The 20991-nt window shown below is 46.4% G+C and overlaps 2 protein-coding genes and 1 non-coding gene across 3 annotated transcripts in view; 2 read left to right on the top strand and 1 right to left on the bottom strand.

Moving 5' to 3' along the window:
• The window catches only part of LOC148778149 (myomegalin-like), a 162717-nt gene that overhangs the window by 128642 nt on the left and 13084 nt on the right, over window positions 1-20991 (top strand).
• Window positions 1-20991, bottom strand: part of LOC129535555 (myomegalin-like) — a 45673-nt gene that overhangs the window by 24492 nt on the left and 190 nt on the right. Inside the window, 12 exon segments of the mRNA XM_088836018.1 lie at window positions 1930-2115; window positions 4088-4240; window positions 4380-4411; window positions 5124-5175; window positions 6189-6424; window positions 7888-8428; window positions 9325-9429; window positions 10532-10724; window positions 11848-11901; window positions 11903-12284; window positions 15028-15260; window positions 20514-20702. Of these exon segments, the coding sequence (XP_088692144.1) occupies window positions 1930-2115; window positions 4088-4240; window positions 4380-4411; window positions 5124-5175; window positions 6189-6424; window positions 7888-8428; window positions 9325-9429; window positions 10532-10724; window positions 11848-11901; window positions 11903-12284; window positions 15028-15260; window positions 20514-20702 (2356 nt within the window).
• LOC148778150 (small nucleolar RNA SNORD86) lies at window positions 173-258 on the top strand. Its single transcript, XR_016037355.1, has one exon. It is a non-coding gene; the product is annotated as a small nucleolar RNA SNORD86 (small nucleolar RNA).

Raw genomic sequence — 20991 nt, 5'->3', positions numbered from 1 at the left:
TGTTGGTTCCAGACCTGCTATGGTAGCGTGGTAGCAAGTTCTAGTTCAGAGAGAATAGCACATGCTGTCATCTCTAAAGAGAGAAAAGACTTTGGCAAGGGGACTCCAGCATTGTTCAGCTGAGCTCAGCCTGTGCTCTCAGCAGGACTGTAACAAAACCATTCCATTTGGGGATCACAGTGATGGTTGACCAGGGCTCCCTGACCTATACAGTCCTCTGCTATGGGGGTGATGGCCAGTCCTGGTGTCTGAGTGATTCCCTGGGCCCAGCAAAGGGACCAAGTTTCCAGAGCCTTGAAGACAAGGGGTAACACCCCAAAATATGGACTCATTTTCCACTCTACCTTCATTGGCCGAGCAGCTGCCAAGAACAAAGGTCGCATCTCCCAATACCTGGCAAACAAATGCAGTATTGCCTCACGAATCGATTGCTTCTCTGAGGTGCCCACCAGTGTTTTTGGGGAGAAGCTTCGAGAACAAGTTGAGGAGCAGCTGTCGTTCTATGAGACTGGAGAGATTCCCCGAAAGAATCTGGATGTCATGAAGGAAGCAATAGTTCAGGCAGAGGAAGCGGCTGCTGAGATTACTAGGAAGCTCGAGAAACAGGTGAAGAAACGCTTGAAGAAGGAAAAGAAAAGGCTGGCTGCAATTGCCCTGGCTTCTTCAGAAAATAGCAGTGCCCCGGAGGAGTGTGAGGAGACAAGTGAAAGACCCAAAAAGAAGAAAAAGCAAAAGCCCCAGGAGGCTCTTCAGGAGAATGGAATGGAAGACCCATCTGTCTCTTTTTCCAAACCCAAGAAAAAGAAATCTTTTTCCAAGGAAGAGCTAGTTAGTAGTGATCTTGAAGAGACAGCTGGTACTGGAAGTCTTCCCAAGAGGAAGAAATCTTTTCCCAAAGAGGAACCAGTTACTGACGCTGATGAGTCAGAAAACAAGAGGGTCCCCAAGAAAAAGCGGAAATTGTCTTCCAAGGAGGAGCCACTCAGCAGTGGACCCGAAGAGGCTGCTGCCAACAAGAACAGCGGCTCCAAGAAAAAGAAAAAACTCCGAAAGCTATCCCAGGAAAGTTAGAATGGACATCTTCTAATGGGGCATAATTTAACAGAGGTATTCCCCATCCCATTCCCTAGAGCCCAATAAAAATAAAAACAAATTAAAAAAAAAAAAAAACCATTCCAGATGGAGAAGGTATGATGGAAACATGGAACTAGGAGCAGAAGATCCAAATTCAAGCCCATTTCTCGCCCTTCCTAGTGACCTTGATCAAGTAACCTCACTCTCTGAGTTTTAGTTCTCTGCCCTGGCCCTGGCACACAAGGTGAGACCATGTTCACGTTGGTAGGTCCTTAGATTGCTATACCCGTGTAACACTGGTAGCAGAAGGTAGCCTCTTAGACCTCACTGCCTGCTGGAAGGAACATGTGCAGACTCTCCTTAAAAATGATCTCGGTCTAGCTGGAAATCAAACTAATGTTAGAGTAGACAGTGTATCCAATTTCAGGGATACTAATGTGGTCTAAATGGGGCTCAAGGTGTACACATTCTCAGCTTGTGGTCTATGGTGACCATCAATCTCTGGCCCATCCAAGCTCTTCTTTACAGGCACAGACCATGGTTATAAGGTAATTTCAAATTGCTTTCTAGTGTTTTTAAAAGCACTACTAGAGGGCAAATTCATCATGTGAAGTTCTTTTCTTATTTCACACAGAAGCATAGTTAGTTACCTACTAACTGATGAAACACACACATGAGAAAGATAACAGCAAATATATTTCCAAAAATAGCAAGCACAGCTCTCCCACAGTCGTCCACTGATAGCGTGTACCCCTGTGTTATTTTGAAAACTCTGCCATCCAGCCAAAGCCATGCAGAGACACACAGTGTGGGTCCGCCGTCCGCAAGCACACGAACGCAGCAGGAAGTGCTCACTTTCTCCTAACTGCTTCCGCAGCATCTGCAGCTCCTGCTGAGCCTCCGCCAAGGAGACCATGGGCGTCTCACAGCAGCCAGGGAGGGGAGGGCCAGCAGAGCTGAAAGGCAGGAAGCTGGGTGGAGCTGAGGGCAGTGGTGCCTGGGGAAGGCTAACCAGCGTGGGTATGGATTGGAAATGAAGGCCTAGAAACAGAAAGTCAGGGAGAAAGGACACAAGTCATTAGACTGAAAGGGAGAGAAAAGAACGGGTGAAAGATTGAGAAGGTGAAACTATTTCCTGACCAGGTGTCTCCCTGGGGAGTGTCTGTCATTCAATGTGATGATGACTAAGATGGCCAAGGGGGAGCAGAGCTACCCAAGAGGCTGGCTTATCTCACCCGCTCCTTCTTCTCCCCTGCCAGGGCTATCCTGCATTCACATTCTATGCTCATCTGGAAAACAACTGGTTATAAAATGGCAAGGTAGCATTACCATAGCTCAGGCAGCCATGAGAGCCCCATCCTAGCCATCTGGGCATGGCAGGTCAGGATGGCTCTGCCTGAATGCTCTCAGGAGCCCTGGGGTGCTGCTGCCAGCGTGGGCCAGTCCTGGCCTCTGTGACAAGACTCCCCTACACCTAGCACTCCTGAAAGCAACAGGACTCACCCTGAGGAGGACAGGAGTGGACTAGGAGAGTGGGGACGCTGGCATGACTAATGCATGAAATTCAAGGCTGATGGAAACAAACTTGAGAATCCCAAATCACTGTGCTCATTCACCAAAGGAAAAATAAAAGCCTTGGCAAACTGACAGACACAGTGGCATGCAAAAATCTGTCTGAACATTCAAATAGTTTAAGGAAAATGCTAAACATATGTGGATTCTTCCATCCTTGATGCAAACCTACTGAATCATAAACTCTTGTCAGAAAGTTTTTTAAAAGAAAAACTTCACAGGTGATCATTATGCAGCCCATCTATAGATTTCAGGAAGCCTGGGAAGTTCTGATGTTTGAATCTCTCTCCTTTTCCTAAAAACATTTGAAGGGCATGTAGCCCACGGAGGGAGCAGAACCCAAAACGTCTAGACTTGTGGAGACTGTTCCACACAGAAGACAGTGATCACATTCCGAAAAACATCCCTTATCCCAGGACGCTGACATGGTATCAGAGCAGTACAAGACCCTGAATTACCAAGTGACACAGCCCAGGCCTCCTTCAGAGAGGCACTCTGACTCTAAAACCTTCGACCTTCTGCTCTTTTTAATCCCAAAGCATTCACAGAGATGTCTACAGTGCTTGACGAATGGTTTTTCCCCATGATTTCCTGGTTTAGCTGGAAATTTTGGCCCAGAAACTTTGAGCCCAGAAAGAGTTGGACACATTCTTTTCCTTAAGATTTGGGTGACTTGCTCTCAAGAGGGACAAGGATGGCAGAAGAAAAGTGTTCTTCTGTAGGTGTCTCTACTGAACGCAACCTCACCACAACCACGCTGAAGGCAGGCAGCCAGCCCGTCTTGTTGGGGGGCAGCAGGTGAGAATAAGGTTTGCCTGTTCTGTGCATTGCTAGTGTGGAGCTGTGATTGGATAATACACCCCCTGGTAACTAACCTGAGGCAGGTAAATGAAATATACAACTCTGTCTGTCTAAGATATACACCATGTATATCTCAAGGATCACCGACCCATTCATAAAACCATGAAAGATAATGTAATGTGAACAGAATTCCTTCTACGGATATTGAAGCATTCTCACCTATGAAGGAAATAGCCCCACCAACTACAGAGGCTCCTCTGCAGAGAAAATGGGGAAAAGACACAAGAGAGCAGCAGGTGGAAATTTCTTTTTGCTCTCTGGCTGCAATAATCCTGAGAGAAACATTTTGCCTCTTTGATTCCCAGGGTAAAATGAGAGAAAGAAATGAAGATGATTCTTTTAAAATGATTAGCCAACTACTGGTCAAAATTGGTATGCAGCTCAAAGTCTGATGTGGATTATTTATTTTTCTACGGTAGTTAAAGACTAGTCAGACCCTATTAGTGAATTTGAATGGTCTCTTGATTTTTGTCTAGGATTCAATGTATCTAAGCTCCTAATGATGCTTTTCTTATCCCTGAAGAAAAGTCAAAGCTGAGTGAGAGGAGATGAAGCCCCTGCCCCATTGGCTAGTGCATACCTGGATGGGCCTGGCTGGCCTCCATGGGGGGATTCTGGGGAGTTGGGAGGCTGATGTGGTTGCTGCTGGGTTCGGCCTTAACCCCCTGAGATGAACTGGTTGCTCATGGTTTGGAAGACAGTACAGCAGAATGACTTGAATGATGGATGGAATCTACAAAACCCATGAATGAAAGAACATGTTTGGTATTCTTCGAAGAACTGGAATCTGATCTTACAATGTAACCAGGGCAGAGCCTTGTTGTCAGGGAAAGCACCAAGCGCAAGCACTGTGAGCAGCTTTCATTCCTGACTTGCAGATTGCTTCTTCACTGAGAAAATCCACCTGAGAGGCGACAGTGGGGCTCAGAGCCTGAAATGGACAGGGAGGCCTGGCGTGCTGTGGTTCATGGGGTCACAAAGAGTCGGACACGACTAAGCGACTGAACTGAACGAACTGAGTGGTCTAAAACACACTCATGACACAAAGGGATTTGAACTAGTAACTGCAAAGGACTCTGAGCCTGAATTTTATTGCACATAATAAGAAAATATGCAATGACTCATTGAAAACTGGTTTCCAAGGCACTGTAGCCTCCCAAGATCTGCAACATTGAGGAATTTTATTAGGAACTGTAACACAATTCTTTTTTTCCCAAGGAAACTGTGTGGCCATTAAACTAGCTGCTAACTCCACTTGGGGGTAAGCCAACTTGGCAAAAAGTGCACCATGTACTTAAACACACAGAGTTGGGGAGCAGAGGAGATCCTTGGGGTGCCAAGGACCCTTGAAATTTGGTAAGTTTACTTTTAGGTCAGACTGACTCTAGATTACTAAGCCTGGAGAATCATTATACAAATAGAAATCAATAGAATTCTATCAAAAGAGTGTGAAGAATTAGGCTAAAAGGAACAGGAAGGTGTTTCATGAACAAATGAATTCATTACAATCAGTATTTTCCATACCCCCTCCGCCCCCACTTCTGTCTTGTGAAGTTGGAGCCCTTGATCCCTTAGGCCTTGTTCCCAATTACTTTACCAGATTCTATTTGAATTACCTCAGAGCCAGAGGCTCAAGTCCAGCTTGATCTTTCTCACTTTTATGATCCTCTGAAAACCAAATTCAGAAAGAAACAGTAAGAAATTAAACAGGTCTCACTTTACACATTATAAGTGCACGAGCCTATTCGAGTGCAAAATAGTGACCACTCTATGTGTGGTCAGGACATGTGGGAGACATCAGGCTGCATCTTTAGAGAACAGACCTGCGGGATCTCCAGCGCTCACCAGGCAGAACTTCCCTGACCTGGAGATCACCATCATGGCTGCCTTTGCCCCAAATCAGTGCAAAAAATGTTTAAAAGGCACTTGGCCAGATTCCCTCCATAACATACCAGGCTCCAGGCCTGCCACAGAACGACTCCCAGTGAGAGCTCTGTGTCCCCTCACAGCTTTCACGAAGAACCTGCTCTTGCTTTAGGGAAGTGACCAACAGCCCTGTCCCACCTCTGCACCTGCACCTGGGATGTGGGCTGCTTGGCCCCCAAAACTGACCCTGCTCTGCCCCCTTGGGTGCTCTCAGGAAATTCTAAGTAAAAGACTCTAACCATGACCAATATTCCTGGCCTGTGTACTGTGACGTTCAATGCCCACGTTCAAGTGGGCATGGTGCTGTCCTTTATTTGAATTATATTCACGTGCGATGCCGGGCAATAGGCGAAGAAACAAGAGATGTCAAAAGGTAAGTCATTTGCCCAAAGAAACTGAATGGTAGCATCAGGCTAGAGCTTGTGTCCTGCAGTTCTCGATTCAGGGCTCTTTTTATTGCCATGAAGTCCTCCCATCCCTCCGCCCTTTCTCCCCCAACACTGGATGAACTCAGTCTCCTTTCCCAAAGGGCACATTCCATAAATGATGACGTTTCTACAGTTGTAATCACGAGCTCTCCAACCCTGTGGTTCCTCCTCTGTGCGGCCCACCGGCCAGTCCTGATCCCATCACGGCCCCCGGGAAAGAAGTAGAAACAGGACTTGGGTTAGCAGCTGTGGTGGAGGTGAGGCGGCCACTGGGGGCTAGGCTCTGGGAGTGACTGAGAGGGTCCCGAAGCCACGAGGCCAACTTACTGGTGCTGAGTTTGCTGGTGAACTGTTCTGTCAGCTGGCTGCCCTGGGCGAGGTGCTCCCGGAAGCTCTGTCCCAGGTAGTAGTCAATGTCGTTGCTCCTTAGGAGGTCCTCAAAAGACTCTACCGTGTCTTTCGAGTGCTGGGTGAGGAGATAACAGATACCTCTCCCTTCCCGTATTTTCTGACGTAGGTAGGATAGTTCTCGGGCCTGGTCCTGAATCAGGGAATCATATTTCCTAAAGAATGAAAGAAGAGGAAAGAGTAAGAATGGAAAATTAAGCTATGGGGGCTACTGTAGAGATTTCTGTCAGAGCATCTCTAAGAATTCCTCAGTTTATGCTGAATTCTGGCACCAAAACCAAAGGATGTATTTAAGAGTAAATTCTGTTCTGACAAAACTGCATCAAACAACACGGTACACCACCATTCCTCCACTGTTTAGCATGCATTAGTCATGCGCCAAAGTGAAAAATAAGTTCCGTGGGGGTAAACACAGTGCTGTATTTTACTTCCCGTTCAGCACCAATAGAGTGTAGACTTACAGTTGATAATAAATGCTAAATAGATTTATTGAGTAGGTACTCAATAAATCCTAAAAATCCACATAAGTCCTTTCATGTCTTCTACTTCAAAGACCATCTATATTACTTCAGACCGTATTTTGCAAAGATGGCCGTTACTCAAGCTCCCGTTCCACATGCTTGGCTACAGTGTGGCTGTGCCCCTCTTTCATCATTAGGCAGCAGTCATTCTCGACCGCCTCAAATCTGTGTGGGCCCTGTGACCACCTTGACCAAGACAACACACTGGAGGTGACACTGCGCCAAGTCCAGGAGTCACTCTTAACTCACCTGGCAACTTCTACTTCCTGACTCCTGGAAGCCAGCTACCCTGCTGAAGTGAAACTACCCTGAGAGCACCACTATGAGAGGCCCAGGCCAGGAGCAAAGGCCCCAGAAGACAGGAAGCCACGTGGAGAAAGAGAGACGCCAGGGATCACTGTGTCACCAGGCACGAGGATGAAGAAGCCATTCCAGCCAGACGTCTCAGTGACTCCAGCCCCAGCCATCATCTGACGGCGTGAGAGACCTGATGTGAGAGTGACCCCTACTAAGCCCAGCCAATCCACATAAATTACTGTTTGAATCCCCTGCTTTGGGGTGGTTTGTTACTCAGCATAGATAACCTAGATACCGAGATGGACATCTAGTCCAGTGTTTTTCAACACGAAGTATCAAAAACAATAATAATTACACAAATAGGGTTGAGAGCTTTAATATGTGCTAGGCATTATTATAAGAACTTGGATTAATTCATTTAAACCTAATAACCACCCTTTGAGATAGGTTTTCTAATTTTCCTCATTTAATAGATAAAGAAACAGGCTCAGGAAGACTAAAGAGGTTTGCACAGCCTGTAAGTACTGGAGCTAGGATTCAAACCCAGGAAGTCTGCCTCCAGTTTGACTACTTATACGTCCTGTCGCTGTGTGAAGACTTTCCTAAGAGGAAATCCCAGGGACCTGGTATCTCCCAGCAGGGGTCAGGTGTCCTTTCTTAACACCCAGGACTACCATTGAAATAGGTCCTTCTCTGACTGCCCCAATGGGTTCTCTCTTCTACCTGCCTGGGCTTCCCTATTTCACACAGAAACGTAGACATCTTCAATCAAGCAATGATCCACAGAGCACCCTCCTTACCCAGGCCACGAGGCAGATCTCAGCTCCTCGGCCAGCTTCCCTTCTGTCCCAGGTTTTGGGAGCTGGGCTTCTAGCTGGGACACCCTCTGGATCAGACTCTCCAGATCCTTTTTAGCTTGAAGCCCTGGAGGGTAGAAAGCCGCAGTGCCATCAGACAGCCACCCCTCATCCTCATCAGTGACACTGTGTGGTGAGGACCCCTCGAGGGCACCAACGGCCTTCAGTTTTCGGGGTCTCTCCAGACTAGATGAATAATCGCTTGTAACTGAGAGGGACCGAACCCGGCTCTTCAGGTTCTGAATGACCTTGTTGGCGTTCTGCAGCTGGGCCTTCAGATCTTTGATGTCCTTATGTAGGACAGAGATGTCTTCCGACTTTCTGTATGCCCGGAGCGCCTCCTGCTTCCCTAGTTGGCTTTCCGAGGGCTTCTTCCCAGGGGGGCTGGCCACTGTGGAGCCCAGGTGTCCCTGCCCAGAGCACAGTCCCTCCATCAAGACTGTTTCCCTGAGGCTGTTGTGCTCCTCACACTCTGAGAAAAGACAAAGACATCCTCCTGAGTAAAGCTGGGCATGCTGCGGAGGCCATGCCCTTCAAGGTCTTGAGGACAATAATTACTAGAACAAAAATTAAAGCAGTACTTGATTCAGCGCTGGCACTGTACTAGCCTCCAAATGCCATATTTCTTGTCCTCCCAAGAGCCCTGCAAGTCAGGTGTGGTCACCTTCTATTTTACTCAGTGTTTTTCTCCTCAGTTTCAACTTGGTGGATGTCCCTATAGCTACAGTGCTTTTATAACAGAAAAACACTTTTTTTAGATGTACAGTTTGCATATCCACCTGATAGTTTAGTTGATATCTGCCTGCAATGCAGGAGACCCTGGTTTGATTCCTGGGTCAGGAAGATCTGCTGGAGAAGGGATAGGCTACCCACTCCAGTATTCTTCGGCTTCCCTTGTGGCTCAGGTGGTAAAGAATCTGCCTGCAATGTGGGAGTCCTGGGTTCTATCCCTTGGTTGGGAAGATCCTCTCGAGAAGGGAATGGCAACCCACTCCAGTATTCTTGCCAGAGAATTCCATGGACAGAGGAGCCTGGCAGGCCGCAGTCCATGAGGTCACAGAGTCAGATACAACTGAGCGACTAACACATACACAGTATTTTCTCTAAAATAATCAGTTGGATAGAACATTTATTTTTTTTAAAGTTCACACTGAAAGTTTTTTTAACAGGCAGCATGTTGAAAACTAACTGTAGAAATTCAAGTTCACACTCAGCCTCACTTTGGGCATGAGTTCTCCAAACTTTCTGCCCCCCGTCCTGTGCGCCCTTCAGTCTACTGCACCCCTCAGCCCGGCTCCGCATCAGATGTGGGCTTGGCCAGCAGCACCCAAACATGAAGGCTGCCCCTAGCTTGGGAGGGCGAGCCCCGCACCCAAGCTCTCTCCTCCCGCTCGGCCTCGTTCTCGCTTCGGCCACAGGTCTCATAGCCCAGGTCCTGGAGGTCCACCTGCACCTGCTTGCTGTCCTGCTTCACCAATGATCCACCTGCTTGGGAACAGACAGGGGGTGCTACAGAGGATCTAATTTCCCACATACACTCTCTTCCTCAGCAGCATGCACCCTGGCCCTTGGGGAGGTCAGACCCAGAGTGGGATAGACGCTTCTTTGGACTGAGGTGGGAGAAGAAACACCTGCTCCAGGCAGCAGGACCTCTCTCCACCAGGTGAGCTTGCTCCCCCTTGGTGAGCTTACCGACAGATAACCTGGGCTTCCCTGGGACCAGACATGTTTAAGTCAGACACTGCATACTGTCAACTCTACAAGCCCCAGGGAAACTAGCAAATGCTTTGTTCATGGGGGTTCAGGGAATGTTTGAATGGAGCAGAACTAATTCAGAGTTTCAAAGACACCAAGATCTGCACTGTTCTGTTAAGTGTTATAAACGTGACTGTTTTATGTTAAACTGATAAAAATTAAATAAAATTTTATATCCCCAAATTGAATTAGCTACATTTCATGTTCTCCATAACCACAGGTGCCGTAGATACAGAACATTTATGTCACTGCAGAAGTTCTATGAGAAAGCACTGATTCTAGACCAACAACGATGGTATACTTCTGAAGAGTCTAATGTGGTGCAAAGAGGAGCAGAAGAGAAACAATCAACATATGTTGAGAGAGGTAAGGCAGTTTGTTGACTGTACCAGAAATCAGTGAAGCTAGATGTTAGCTCATTTCCCCCCATGCTGTCACTGCAAACTTGCTTTATTCATTTATTTGTTTCTGCCATTTGCAAATTGAAGTTAAGCATCCACTTCCGTGGGCTTCTCTGGTGGCTCAGTGAAGAGTCCACCTGCCAAAGCAGGTGATTTGGATTCGAGCCCTGGCTCAGGGAGATCCCCTGGAGGCAACCCACTCCAGTATTCTTTCCTGGGAAATCCCAAGGACAGAACAGCCTGGCAGGCTACAATCCATGGGTTATAAAAGAGTTGGACATGATTTAGCGACCAAACAACAACAATCTACTTCCACAATGCTAAGGTAAGAGTCAGGATGAAACTGGCCATGAGACTGGGAAAAAAGAGTGAAATCTGCAAAGTATGAGCTTCTCAGGAAGAAGACAGGTGGTGTTGAACTTAAGACTTACTAAACATGACTCTCTATTTCTCCAGCTGGTTGGCCTGGGCAAAGACAGTGGCTTCTGATATCAGCAGCTTCTCCTGGAGATCCTGATAGCGTTGTTTGCATTGTGCCAATTGGGAGCGCAGGTGCTTCGTGGATCCCGGGAGGCTAAATTCTGACTGCAGCCCAGGGTCATGGGTCTGGGGCTGGTTATCCAGCTGTGAAAAGAGCCAGCACAGGGTCAGGGCCATCTGAGCTCTCCCCAGGCAGTGGTGGCCGCTTCGCCTTGCGGACCCTGTGTACTTCATCCATGTGTCTGTCGTAACACTTCTCACTCCACTTGGCAGCTACTTGCCTTCCAGACTGAGCACCTGGAGAGCTGGGTGATGCTTTATTTATCTCTGTTGCTACAGCACACAGCACAGTGCCACCCGAGTCTGTGAGGAACCCTCAGCAAATGTTTGTTCAGGGGTTGACAAGAGAAGGGGTGGGAACCTCCACTCATCTCTCCCTGCATTCCCACCCAGTCGTTCTCTCAGAGTCCTCTGCAACCCATTTTACTTAATCCTCAGCAGGCAATGGCAACCCACTCCAGTACTCTTGCTTGGAAAATCCCATGGACGGAGGAGCCTAGTAGGCTGCCATCCATGGGGTCGCGAAGAGTCAGACATGCCTGAGGGACTTCACTTTCATTTTTCACTTTCATGCATTGGAGAAGGAAATGGCAACCCACTCCAGTGTTCTCGCCTGGAGAATCCCAGGGATGGGGGAGCCTGGTGGTTGCCGTCTATGGGGTCTCACAGAGTCGGACATGACTGAAGCGACTTAGCAGCAGCAGCAGCTCAGCCCCCTCTATTAGACAATCCTGACAGTTCCTTTGAGGCTCAGGAGCAGACCCCTGTGCTGAGCTGTGATGTACACAGCAGCGATAAGTAAGAGATGTCATTACACACCACTGACTGACTGCCTTAAAGCCCCGTGTAGCCCTATATTGCATCCTATGGAAATGATCTGGTTTTGTGCCATCTTTCCCCACCATGTTGAATATCTGAAAGGCAGAGATGAAGTCTGATTGGCTGTTTCCAGTGTCTAATGCCTAGTGTCTTGCCTGGAAAATTAAGCACTCAAATATTTGTGAAAGTTAATTACTCATGTAGTATTCATGAGATAATGTTGTAAAAGAAAGCTTTCTAAAGGCTGGATGTTAGAGGAACATTATCACCACTACTTGTGGTATAAAGATGCCCTTCCCGTGGCACCTTCTGATCCACAGGGCAGACCTGTTTAAGGTAAACATGTCCAGCCTTTCTCCAAGGGCTTTTCATCTAACCCCACACTTACTTGGTGAGCATCCACTGTGAGGGCAGCCCCAAGGCCAAGGCTCCAGTGTCTGGGGACACGGCCTTGTGGTCACACCCTCCTCTTCTAGGCATTGGTGCTTTCCAGGAGAGTAAACCAGCTCTGTGTTCATTCTGTTGATCTCCTTGGCCAGGTGCACAAGGAGCTCGGGATTAAGCTTACTAGTCCCTTCCTTGCTGCTCAGCACCAGCTGTTCTTTGAGGAGGTTGATGATATGGCGGGCATTCTTCAGTTTTCCCTGGACCTTTCTGAATTCAGCCTGAAGGCTATTCTCATTCAGACCCCCTTTGGCAACCACAGTCTCCACCATCGCCTCGCCCTTCTCCTTGTCTTCCTCAATCTCCCATCCATCAGACATTGCTTCTCCCATCTGCTCTTTCAGCTCTGCATTCTCAAGGCAAAGGCTCAGCATGGTGTTCCTGCAAGAAACACACACAGTCAGTGGCCGGGTCTGGTCTTGGCCTCATTTCCTAAGAGCCCGGTTAACCCACAACTCAGTCCATCAGACTCAGAGACACCCCAGTACATGAAGTGACCTCAGTTCAGTTCTGGAAGTGACCTCAGAGACCTATTAAAACATTCCTTATTTTATATACCCATAAATCAAGGCTCAGGAAGAGCAGGAGATTCCCCACACTCCCATAAATACTTGGCAGCATTATCACTAAAAATCTCGGACTCAAGACACACAGTCTACTTGTCTTTACCCATGCTTGCAACCTCATGTTCTAATTTTCAGTGGCCTGTACAATAAACAAGGATACTTACACTGTTAATAACAAATAAAAAAGCACATTGCATGGGAGAAATGTATTATCATGTAGACCACAGTTCTATTAATTATCATCAGTCATTTTTCAACTACTGGATGAGAAACCGGGGTATAGGAACACAGAAGAAACAAACAACACTAGCCAGAATTGTAGTCAAATGTACTATGTTAATCAGTTGCTTTCTATCTGGCTCCTGTGATAGGAGATCGTCTTCGTGAGAGCAGGGATTCTGTCTGTCCTGTTCACCCAGTGTCCCCAGAGCCTCCACAGTGCCAGCTGCACATAGAATATTCATATTTACTCAGAACATATAATGGGCTCAACAACTAATTTTCACCAAGATATTCTGGTTGCAGCCTTTCCTCCCACCAAATCCTTTACTAGGACTGGATGGAAGCAATAAAAAGTGTGGCTTTAAAAACGCAATTCACTTCATTGACTTAGGGGAGTCACTGGATGCTTACATGAAATTCATCAGTGCTATGGTTAGTTCAGTGCCTGCAACTGAGAAGTTATATAATTCTGCTCTTATCAGCTGCAGACCTGAGGAATACTAACAGCAGACTCCTAGGAGGTGCTTGTTTAAAAAGCTTAAGAGCTAAGGCCTAAGAATCTATATTTTATTTAAGTTCCACAGGTGATTCTTAAGCACGTTGAATTGAGAACTGCTGACCAGAAGAGACAAAGGAAGTAGCTAATTCACAGCCTGAAGGACCAGCAGTTGGCTGTGCCTCTACACTGCGTTTCTCAGAATCCTAAAGTTTGGAAATAGAGCAGAGCTTGTCTAGAGTGAATTAAGGACGAACATGGTTTGGGACATAGGAATCAGAGAGACTGTGAGAGTTTCCTCAGTGGAGAAAAGGGGAACAGGTATTTGACTAAAACTGAGGTGTGACAGGGAAAGAAAGGGGCACATGTGTGGTATAAAGAATATTTGATGTTATGTCATAACTTTGTATTTGGGGAATACCCTGCTCTTTTCACAATGCAAACTAACAAAAGCAATGCTCAAGAAAATCTTCCCCAAAGAGAAGAATTACATAGAATTACGAATTACACAGTCTATCTTCTACAGTATCAGTGCTTCTATATTCAGCTGTGGGATCGAAAGAGATGTACTGTTCTCACCCATGATAGCACAACAAAGCATAATGATGTTTAAATCAAACTGAAGCTTTAGCTTAAGTAGAACTTAAGACGAGAAATATCATAATGATTCAGAGTAAAGGAACCAGAACAAAGGATGCTTGCAAGAGTATTTCAAAAAATGTTTGATAAAGTATATAGGAGAAAAGGCTTAGGATTTAATATTTGGGAGCCAGGGATCCTGCCATGGACTATTATGCAAACTTGAGCAAGTTTGCTAGAACGTTTTAGGCCTGAGGTTCCTTAACAGTCAAAAGATACACTGTGCTAGATATCAAAGTACTAACATTAATATTATTCTATGACTCGGGGACATTTGAGTGGCACACAATAGGCAGGGAAACTATAGGGTATGGATTAGAAGCTGTTCATCTGCACAGCTGTCTTCTAAACAGCAGGCCATGAGGACTGTGACCCTCGTGGACGAATGAGTGAGTGGATTATCCCTATGCTATCTGCACATTTTTCCAAGCTTCTTTTGAGGGCGAGGGGAAAGAGTGAAGGCAGGGCCATTCTAGCCAATGAATAAGTTACTTCCCACTTTTGCAAAGTAAATAAAACAGAAGAGGTTATTAAAATTGTTATTCCACAGTTGAAGGATTTGTGCTGCCGAGAGACAGATGAGTGGAGGCTCTGTGTAAACCCTCCTCCTCATGGACTGCTCTGGTTCTGCATACAGCAGGGAAGCATCTTGGGTAGCAGGAGATTCCTTACACATTCCAGTCAATTCAAAACAGCAATACCTGTCATACAACTGGGAGATTTCCACTTGTGACAGTCATACATATAGCAGATAATAGGCATTTTTATATTGAATTAAGACCAGATTTATTTGAATAGTTCAAATGGTAATTATTGATAATCACCATTATTCAGGGCTTCCCTGCCAGTACAGGAGATGCAAGAGATATGGGTTTGATCCCTGTGTCGGGAAGATCCCCTGGAGGAGGAAATGGCACTCATTTCAGTATTCTTGCCTGGGAAATCCTATGGACAGAGAAGCCTGGTGGGCTATAGTCCATAGCATCACAAAGAGTCAGACATGGAGCACGTACGCACACACACATGCATTATCTAGTTTTATTAGCTTTTCTACGAATCTGTAGAACCATGCATGCATGGAGCCTGGGATGTGGACCAAGAAGCCCCAGGGTGGCACGAATTCCTTGGCTGCAGCAATGTGGTCCCTTGGCTACAGCAGCCTCTCAGTCGGCAGGCTCCTCTTTTCTGGGGCACGTCCTACCTGATGTGGGCCACAGAGGAGAATCCTGCTTCCTCGATTTGAGCTTTTAGCTCCTTCAGTTCCCCCTCAGCTTTCCTCTTCTCCTGTAAGTGTCAGTGAATTTCAGCCCTCAGGTGGAGCATCTCCTCCTGAAGACCCCCGTTACTGTCCCCTCCTGTCAGGGAAGGAGGAGCCAGAGATACATTCTGGGTCTCCACAGCCGCCCGGCTTTTCTCCAACGCCACCTTGATGAGCTGAAAGAAAACCAAGGTTTAAAGAAGTTAGTTCACTAAGAGGATCTATGAGGAACATCAGAGCACAAGGCAGCCTTTAACAGGACCTCCCTCCTAGGACTTTCCCAACCACAGGGTCCCTGGAGACTGGTTTGGGTGAGAGGACGCACCACACAAGCAGGGAGAATTTTTGCCACAGGCAGCAGGAAGAAACTGCAGAGGTGGGTGAGGAAAAGCCCCAAGCACACAACAAACTTAAAACACATGCAGACAGATGAGGTTTAAAGAGGACTGGAGAGTGCGGATGCTCTTGAGCCTTCTCCTTCTGGGGGAACAGAGTTCCTTCTCACAAGACGAAAGGCTTCATCAGCTCCACAACACTCGAGTCCTTGAGTGCAAAGACCATGGCTAAGATACCAGAGCTCAAAGCCTGAGGCCAGGCCTGTAACTCAGACTCTGACAAGGATGATTATGAGGAAGGATCTGGGCACTCAGGAGTCATAACCAGAGAGCTAGGGTATGGGAGGAGTTACAGGTAAGACAAAGAAATGGATTTCATTGGCAGCAGGAGAATCACAATCTATAGTTGGTGAGAAGTTCAAGTTGAGGCCACCTAGATGGGATGGGATGGGATAGGAGGAGGGCTTGGGGGAGAACGGATACATGTGTATGTACGGCTGAGTCCTTCCGCTGTCCACCTGAAACTGTTACAACATTGTTAATTGGCTATACTCCAATATAAAACAGAAAGTTGAATAAAATTCAAACAATGAAATAAAATGAGGCCACCCGTCCAGCAACCACCTTTCCTGTTGGCTAACACTCTGTGCTGCTGCTCCCAGCCCAACTCTCTCTGCAGATCTAAGCAAAAAGAAGAAAACAAGCAGAAACAATTTCCCATCACCTTTGGTTTTTGAAGATACTCTTGAAGTTACTCCTTAAGATTTCAACAAAAGCAGACTGTATGGGTTTTTCCTCAAATAACAGTTTTTTAACTTTTAAACTTTTTTACTGTTTGTCTTAGGCACCTCTCCAGCTTTTTTATCATACCCTTTAAAGAAACCAAAACCTGAGTATGATAATCTACTTAATGTATGACCAATTATTTTAGTACATGAATTTCTTGCCTGTCAAATATTAATCTTATATCCCAATGTCATAATGGCTTCCTTTTCCTTTCAGCAGCAGCATTTCGGGGTTTTGCTTAACTTCGTGTTGATTTTGACCTCCAACTTTCCACCTCTCTGCACAGCTATTTCTGGGTCATGTTTTATCTCTACAGTGACTTGTACCTGTCACAAATTCATTCTGGCTAAAAAGAACCACTTACAATCATCAACATTATCAAAATATTCATGTGCATCTCCATAAATCATGTAGTGGCCACTTGAGTAGGAACGACTTGTAGAATTAATTATAAACTTGATTCCTTCAATTAGATCAGGAATATATTGAACAAAACAGGGCTCAGAGGAGCTTAAATGAATCAGTGATTAATAGACCTGCTTGGCTTGGCTCAAAGCCACTGACTGTTGCTTTGGACCTCCTAACAGCATGCCAAAATCTAGGCTTCAGCTGCATGGTGGGGTTGATTCATGGCGTGTATGTGTAAAGCGTTTAGTAGCACAGCAGTGGAGGCTGTGAAGAGATGTGGAAGCTCTGCCCTCTCGATGAAGAAAGGAGAAGCTGCCCACGTGTGCTCATTTCCCAGCACCAATTGCACCTGCAGCTGTAAGCCTGAGATCTGGGAGGCTCCTGAGAATGTCTCGATGGCTCTGCTGCCAGGCTTAGACTGGTGGCCATCCCTGCATGTGCCCCAAAGCACTTGGGACAAAATGAAGGAGGAGGACTGGATAAAACCACTTTTGAAAGCTTGTGACCTAACCTTTCATTTAAGTTATGTGACGTTATCTTTCTACATAAACTCTTTGCAACTAACTTACCTAAAATAAACACTGCTCTCAGCCTTGAATATGGACACAGTTATTCTTTGCTGTTAATAAAGGGTGCTCAGTTGCTCACTTGTGTTTGACTCTTTGGAGCCCCAAAGACAGGGGTTCTCTCTTGATGGAATTTTCCAGGCAAGAATACTGGAGTGGGTTGCATTTCCTACTCCAGGGAGACCTTAATGGCTCCTTCTGCTTAAAAATAATGTCTCATTTTAATGATGCCATCTAATTTTTAAGTGCCTTCTGGATGGATGCTATCTTTTATTGATTTAAATACACTGGCTTTCTTTAAAAAGGGAAAATAAGACCCATGGAATGTTAATACCAGAATGGACCATATGGTTTATCTGGTCTGATTTCTTACTTTTAATTGAGAAAACAGAGATCTGATTCATTCCCAGGCTAATCTGACTTTTCATATTTCAACATCCAAGGGAGTTTACATTGGCTGCTTTGTCTTTAAATTTTAAATGTAAATGCATGAAAAGTGACTGAGGATCTAGCATTTATTTTTTGCTTTATCATCTATGGAAAGCTAATATTTCTACTGTTTTTCCTCAAGCAAAACCCCAGGGCGTCCGTGTGTGCAATAGTGGTGCGAATCCTTTAGTCCTACTGTTAATTACGTAGCATAAATCACTGTTGCTGTTGTTGTTTTTCACATTTCCTAATTCTTCTGTTCTCTTGCTTCCGTGGTATAATTCAGCTTTTTGGTGTGCTGGTTTTCCATGTGCCCCACAGAAGTCAATGTGCGAACCTGATCTCTTATTTGAATAGAATGGCTTTGTTTTAGCCCTATTGCTCCATAACCCCCCACAATGTATTCAGTTCCCAGATAGCATTAGGGTATTAAAAATGACCTTTTTTCAAGTTCATCACTGCCTTTCTCTCCTTTGCATTTGTGACTGTTGATTAATTTTCTCTATTGCAAAAGTTCAAATGAAGAAAGACAATGATGATTAGTTTCTTTCACAGGAATTTCCTAGGTATTACAGACCTTACAGGTATTACAGACCTTGATTGAGAATGGAATTGTGTGAGAGATACCTGGGTGAAATTACCATTATGGCCAGACCTGAAACTTCCTGAGGAGGGTGAGTCCAAAAATAAAGATGGAGCAATATGCTTTGGCCAAAAGTTGGTTCTTGCCTTAAAAGGAACATAAAGATGGATGGATATGTTTATAAGGGGAAGTGTGTGTTTGCCTGAGGCAGGAAGGGAGCTTGGTGTTGAGAATAAGGTCTACTCCCAAGGACACAACTAGGAGAAGCTCAGAGTGTAACCTTAAGGGACCAGTTCCCTGGGAACAAGCAGATACATTTTTGAGAATCTGGACACAAGACAGTTATGACAAAACAAGCTTTATGTAATTGGTAGCAGGAGAACCACACCCACAACCCTCAGAAAAGTTGCTGTAAGTTTACAGTGATTTCACATACCTCCTTCCCAGAACTGAAGACTGACTCTCAAGGAAAGGAGATGCAAAGAAAAACAGTGCTTACCCAAGATATTCTTTCATCCAACAGATAAATACTTGTCTAATTTATTAAGTATCTCCTAGGCCAAGTGATTGGAGAAGGAAATGGCAAACCACTCCAGTATTCTTGCCTGGAGAATCCCAACAACAGAGGAACCTGGAAGGCTACAGTCCATGGGGTAGCAAAGAGTCAGACACGACTGAAGCAACTGAACACATGCCAAGGGATAGGGAAGACATTGCAAGGGAAGTACAAATGCCCTGATGTAACAATTTATCCCAGGGCTGGACTGACCTCCAAATGTAGTCTGATCATTTCTCCACACTCAGCTATAGGAAAAAGAAGGTTGAGGAAGAAGTGACTTTACAAACCAGTTTGCCTATAACTGAGAATCGGAGTGGAGAACTCCTCCTATCACGCCTAGTTTGGACCACATCTGGCTCTTTCCATATCTTTGGCTCCTGTTCATATATTCTGAAGTTAATAACCATCAGTGTCAGCTTGACAGCTGACATCCCAGTCAAGCTCCGTGTGAGAGTGGATATTTTCACATCCTGCAGACCCTTCTCCACCACCCAAGATCCTCAGTGCAATCAGGGAGTGAGAGGCGAGGCAAGGGATAGGCCCAGAGGGGCAAAGGAGCACATAAAGTTACAAGCATTGGTTAGGAGGACTCAGAAGCTGTCCAAGCAAAAAGAGAAGTGGAGTTCATGCAGGAACTCAAGGGAGAAGTTGGGGCCAGTGTGTCTAAGCAACATAAAGGGGGTCTTGGCAGAAGGTGGAGAAACTGTGTTGAGAATGGGAGGTGTTTCAGACACTGCTTCTGTCCTCAAGAGTCAAAGACTGTGCCCAGCCCTGTGAGGTTTGGGTGCTGCTCACGTGGGTCTTTCTGCTGGATTCTTAGATGTGCCTCCTCTTTTTCTTGTGCAGGAGATGAAGAGGCAGACTCATTTCCCTCATAGTTTTCCCAACTGCTCCAAGGAAGCTCTCCCTGGAAACGCCCAGCTGCTTCTGCAGAACGACAGATACCAATGATCCACTTGCTCCTGGAAACATCTACACGCCCGGTCCCTTTAGGACATGGGATTGCCAAATGTCCCTGGGCACAGTGAAGACACAGAGGAGTTCCAGTGGATGCTATGGGATCCCTCTCGGTGACTGAGGTCCAGGACAGTCTACCCTTGAACTCGAGAAAATGCTGGTTACGCCTTCACTGCTGGTCAATGAGAACAGTGTTTCAGCCTTGGGTACCACGTTCTGAGGTCTGACCAGGGTTTACTCTTGAAGTGTCATCTGCTGGTCACTGACTCATCACCACTGGAGCAGACAGTCAGGTGCCCAACAAAGTTCTCTTTTATATAGTGAGGCTTCCCCGAGAATGAGCCTGGTTTTGGAGGCCTTCCAGTCCTCTTGTAGTTCCTCAGAGAGCACTCTCCTGAAGCAGGGGCCAGGCCTGCCACCTCCCCAAGTGGCCCTTTGGTGACTGTCTTCTGGGATGTGTTTCGGTTGCAAAAGCCCAAGATGGTAAGTGTCCATGGTTTTGTTGTGAGTAAAATTTCTTCTGAAGCTATAGCTATAGATGGTACATACGGGCAAAGGAGGGCAGGAAGGGGCAGGGGCAGGAGCACGAGATACAGGGAGCCAAAAGGTGGATTGGAAAGGAAAATGGAGTGAGAATGGGGGCTGGAAAGGTGGCTGGCAGCTTAGCAAGAGTAGGAAGAAGACAGGGAAGTGGTTTACACACAAAGACGGCTTCTCGTGCCAGGCCCACGGGGGCTGCAGGAGGCCACCAGTCCTCAGAGGGCTCAGCCCTCCACCCGGGACCCCAGGAGCTGGCTCGGACTTACTTGCTGGTGGCTGTTGTGTGCAGCCTCCTCCTCGATACTGTCAGTGAACTCCGTGCTCGCATCCTCCGTGTCGTCCCCTGCAGCTGTACCTAGGAGTGGGTCCAGAAGAGAAAGGTGACTCCCCTGGCAGGGGCCTTCCAGACAGCAGCTTAGATTACACTCACTTTGCCATCCGCCTCTGATTTCTTCCTTTCCCCAGGGTGGCCCCTCGCCAGCAGGGAAGGCAGCACCAACACTGGAGAAAAGTCCATCACTGGTCCTTTGTTACGAACGCTCCAGTTTAAACCTCAGAAGGTAAGCCGGCTTCAACTGCACAGTGTTAGACTGTCGGACTAAGTGGTTGCCCCTCTCAGTTATTTCCAGAAACCCTGAATTATTTCCTTCCTGCCACTGTGTAATAATTTTCCCTACTGTGACATGGACCCAGCGTGACAACGTTTTCCCACCACTGAGTGCGGAGAGGGTCCCCGATTTCCTT

The sequence above is a fragment of the Moschus berezovskii genome, chromosome 4 (genome assembly GCF_049115385.1).
Source record: "Moschus berezovskii isolate FMDL1 chromosome 4, NW_MosBer_1.0, whole genome shotgun sequence".
Classification (NCBI taxonomy): Eukaryota; Metazoa; Chordata; class Mammalia; order Artiodactyla; family Moschidae; genus Moschus; species Moschus berezovskii.
The sequence above is the reverse complement of the archived record's forward strand: the minus strand, read 5'-3'. Positions and strand labels throughout refer to the sequence as shown.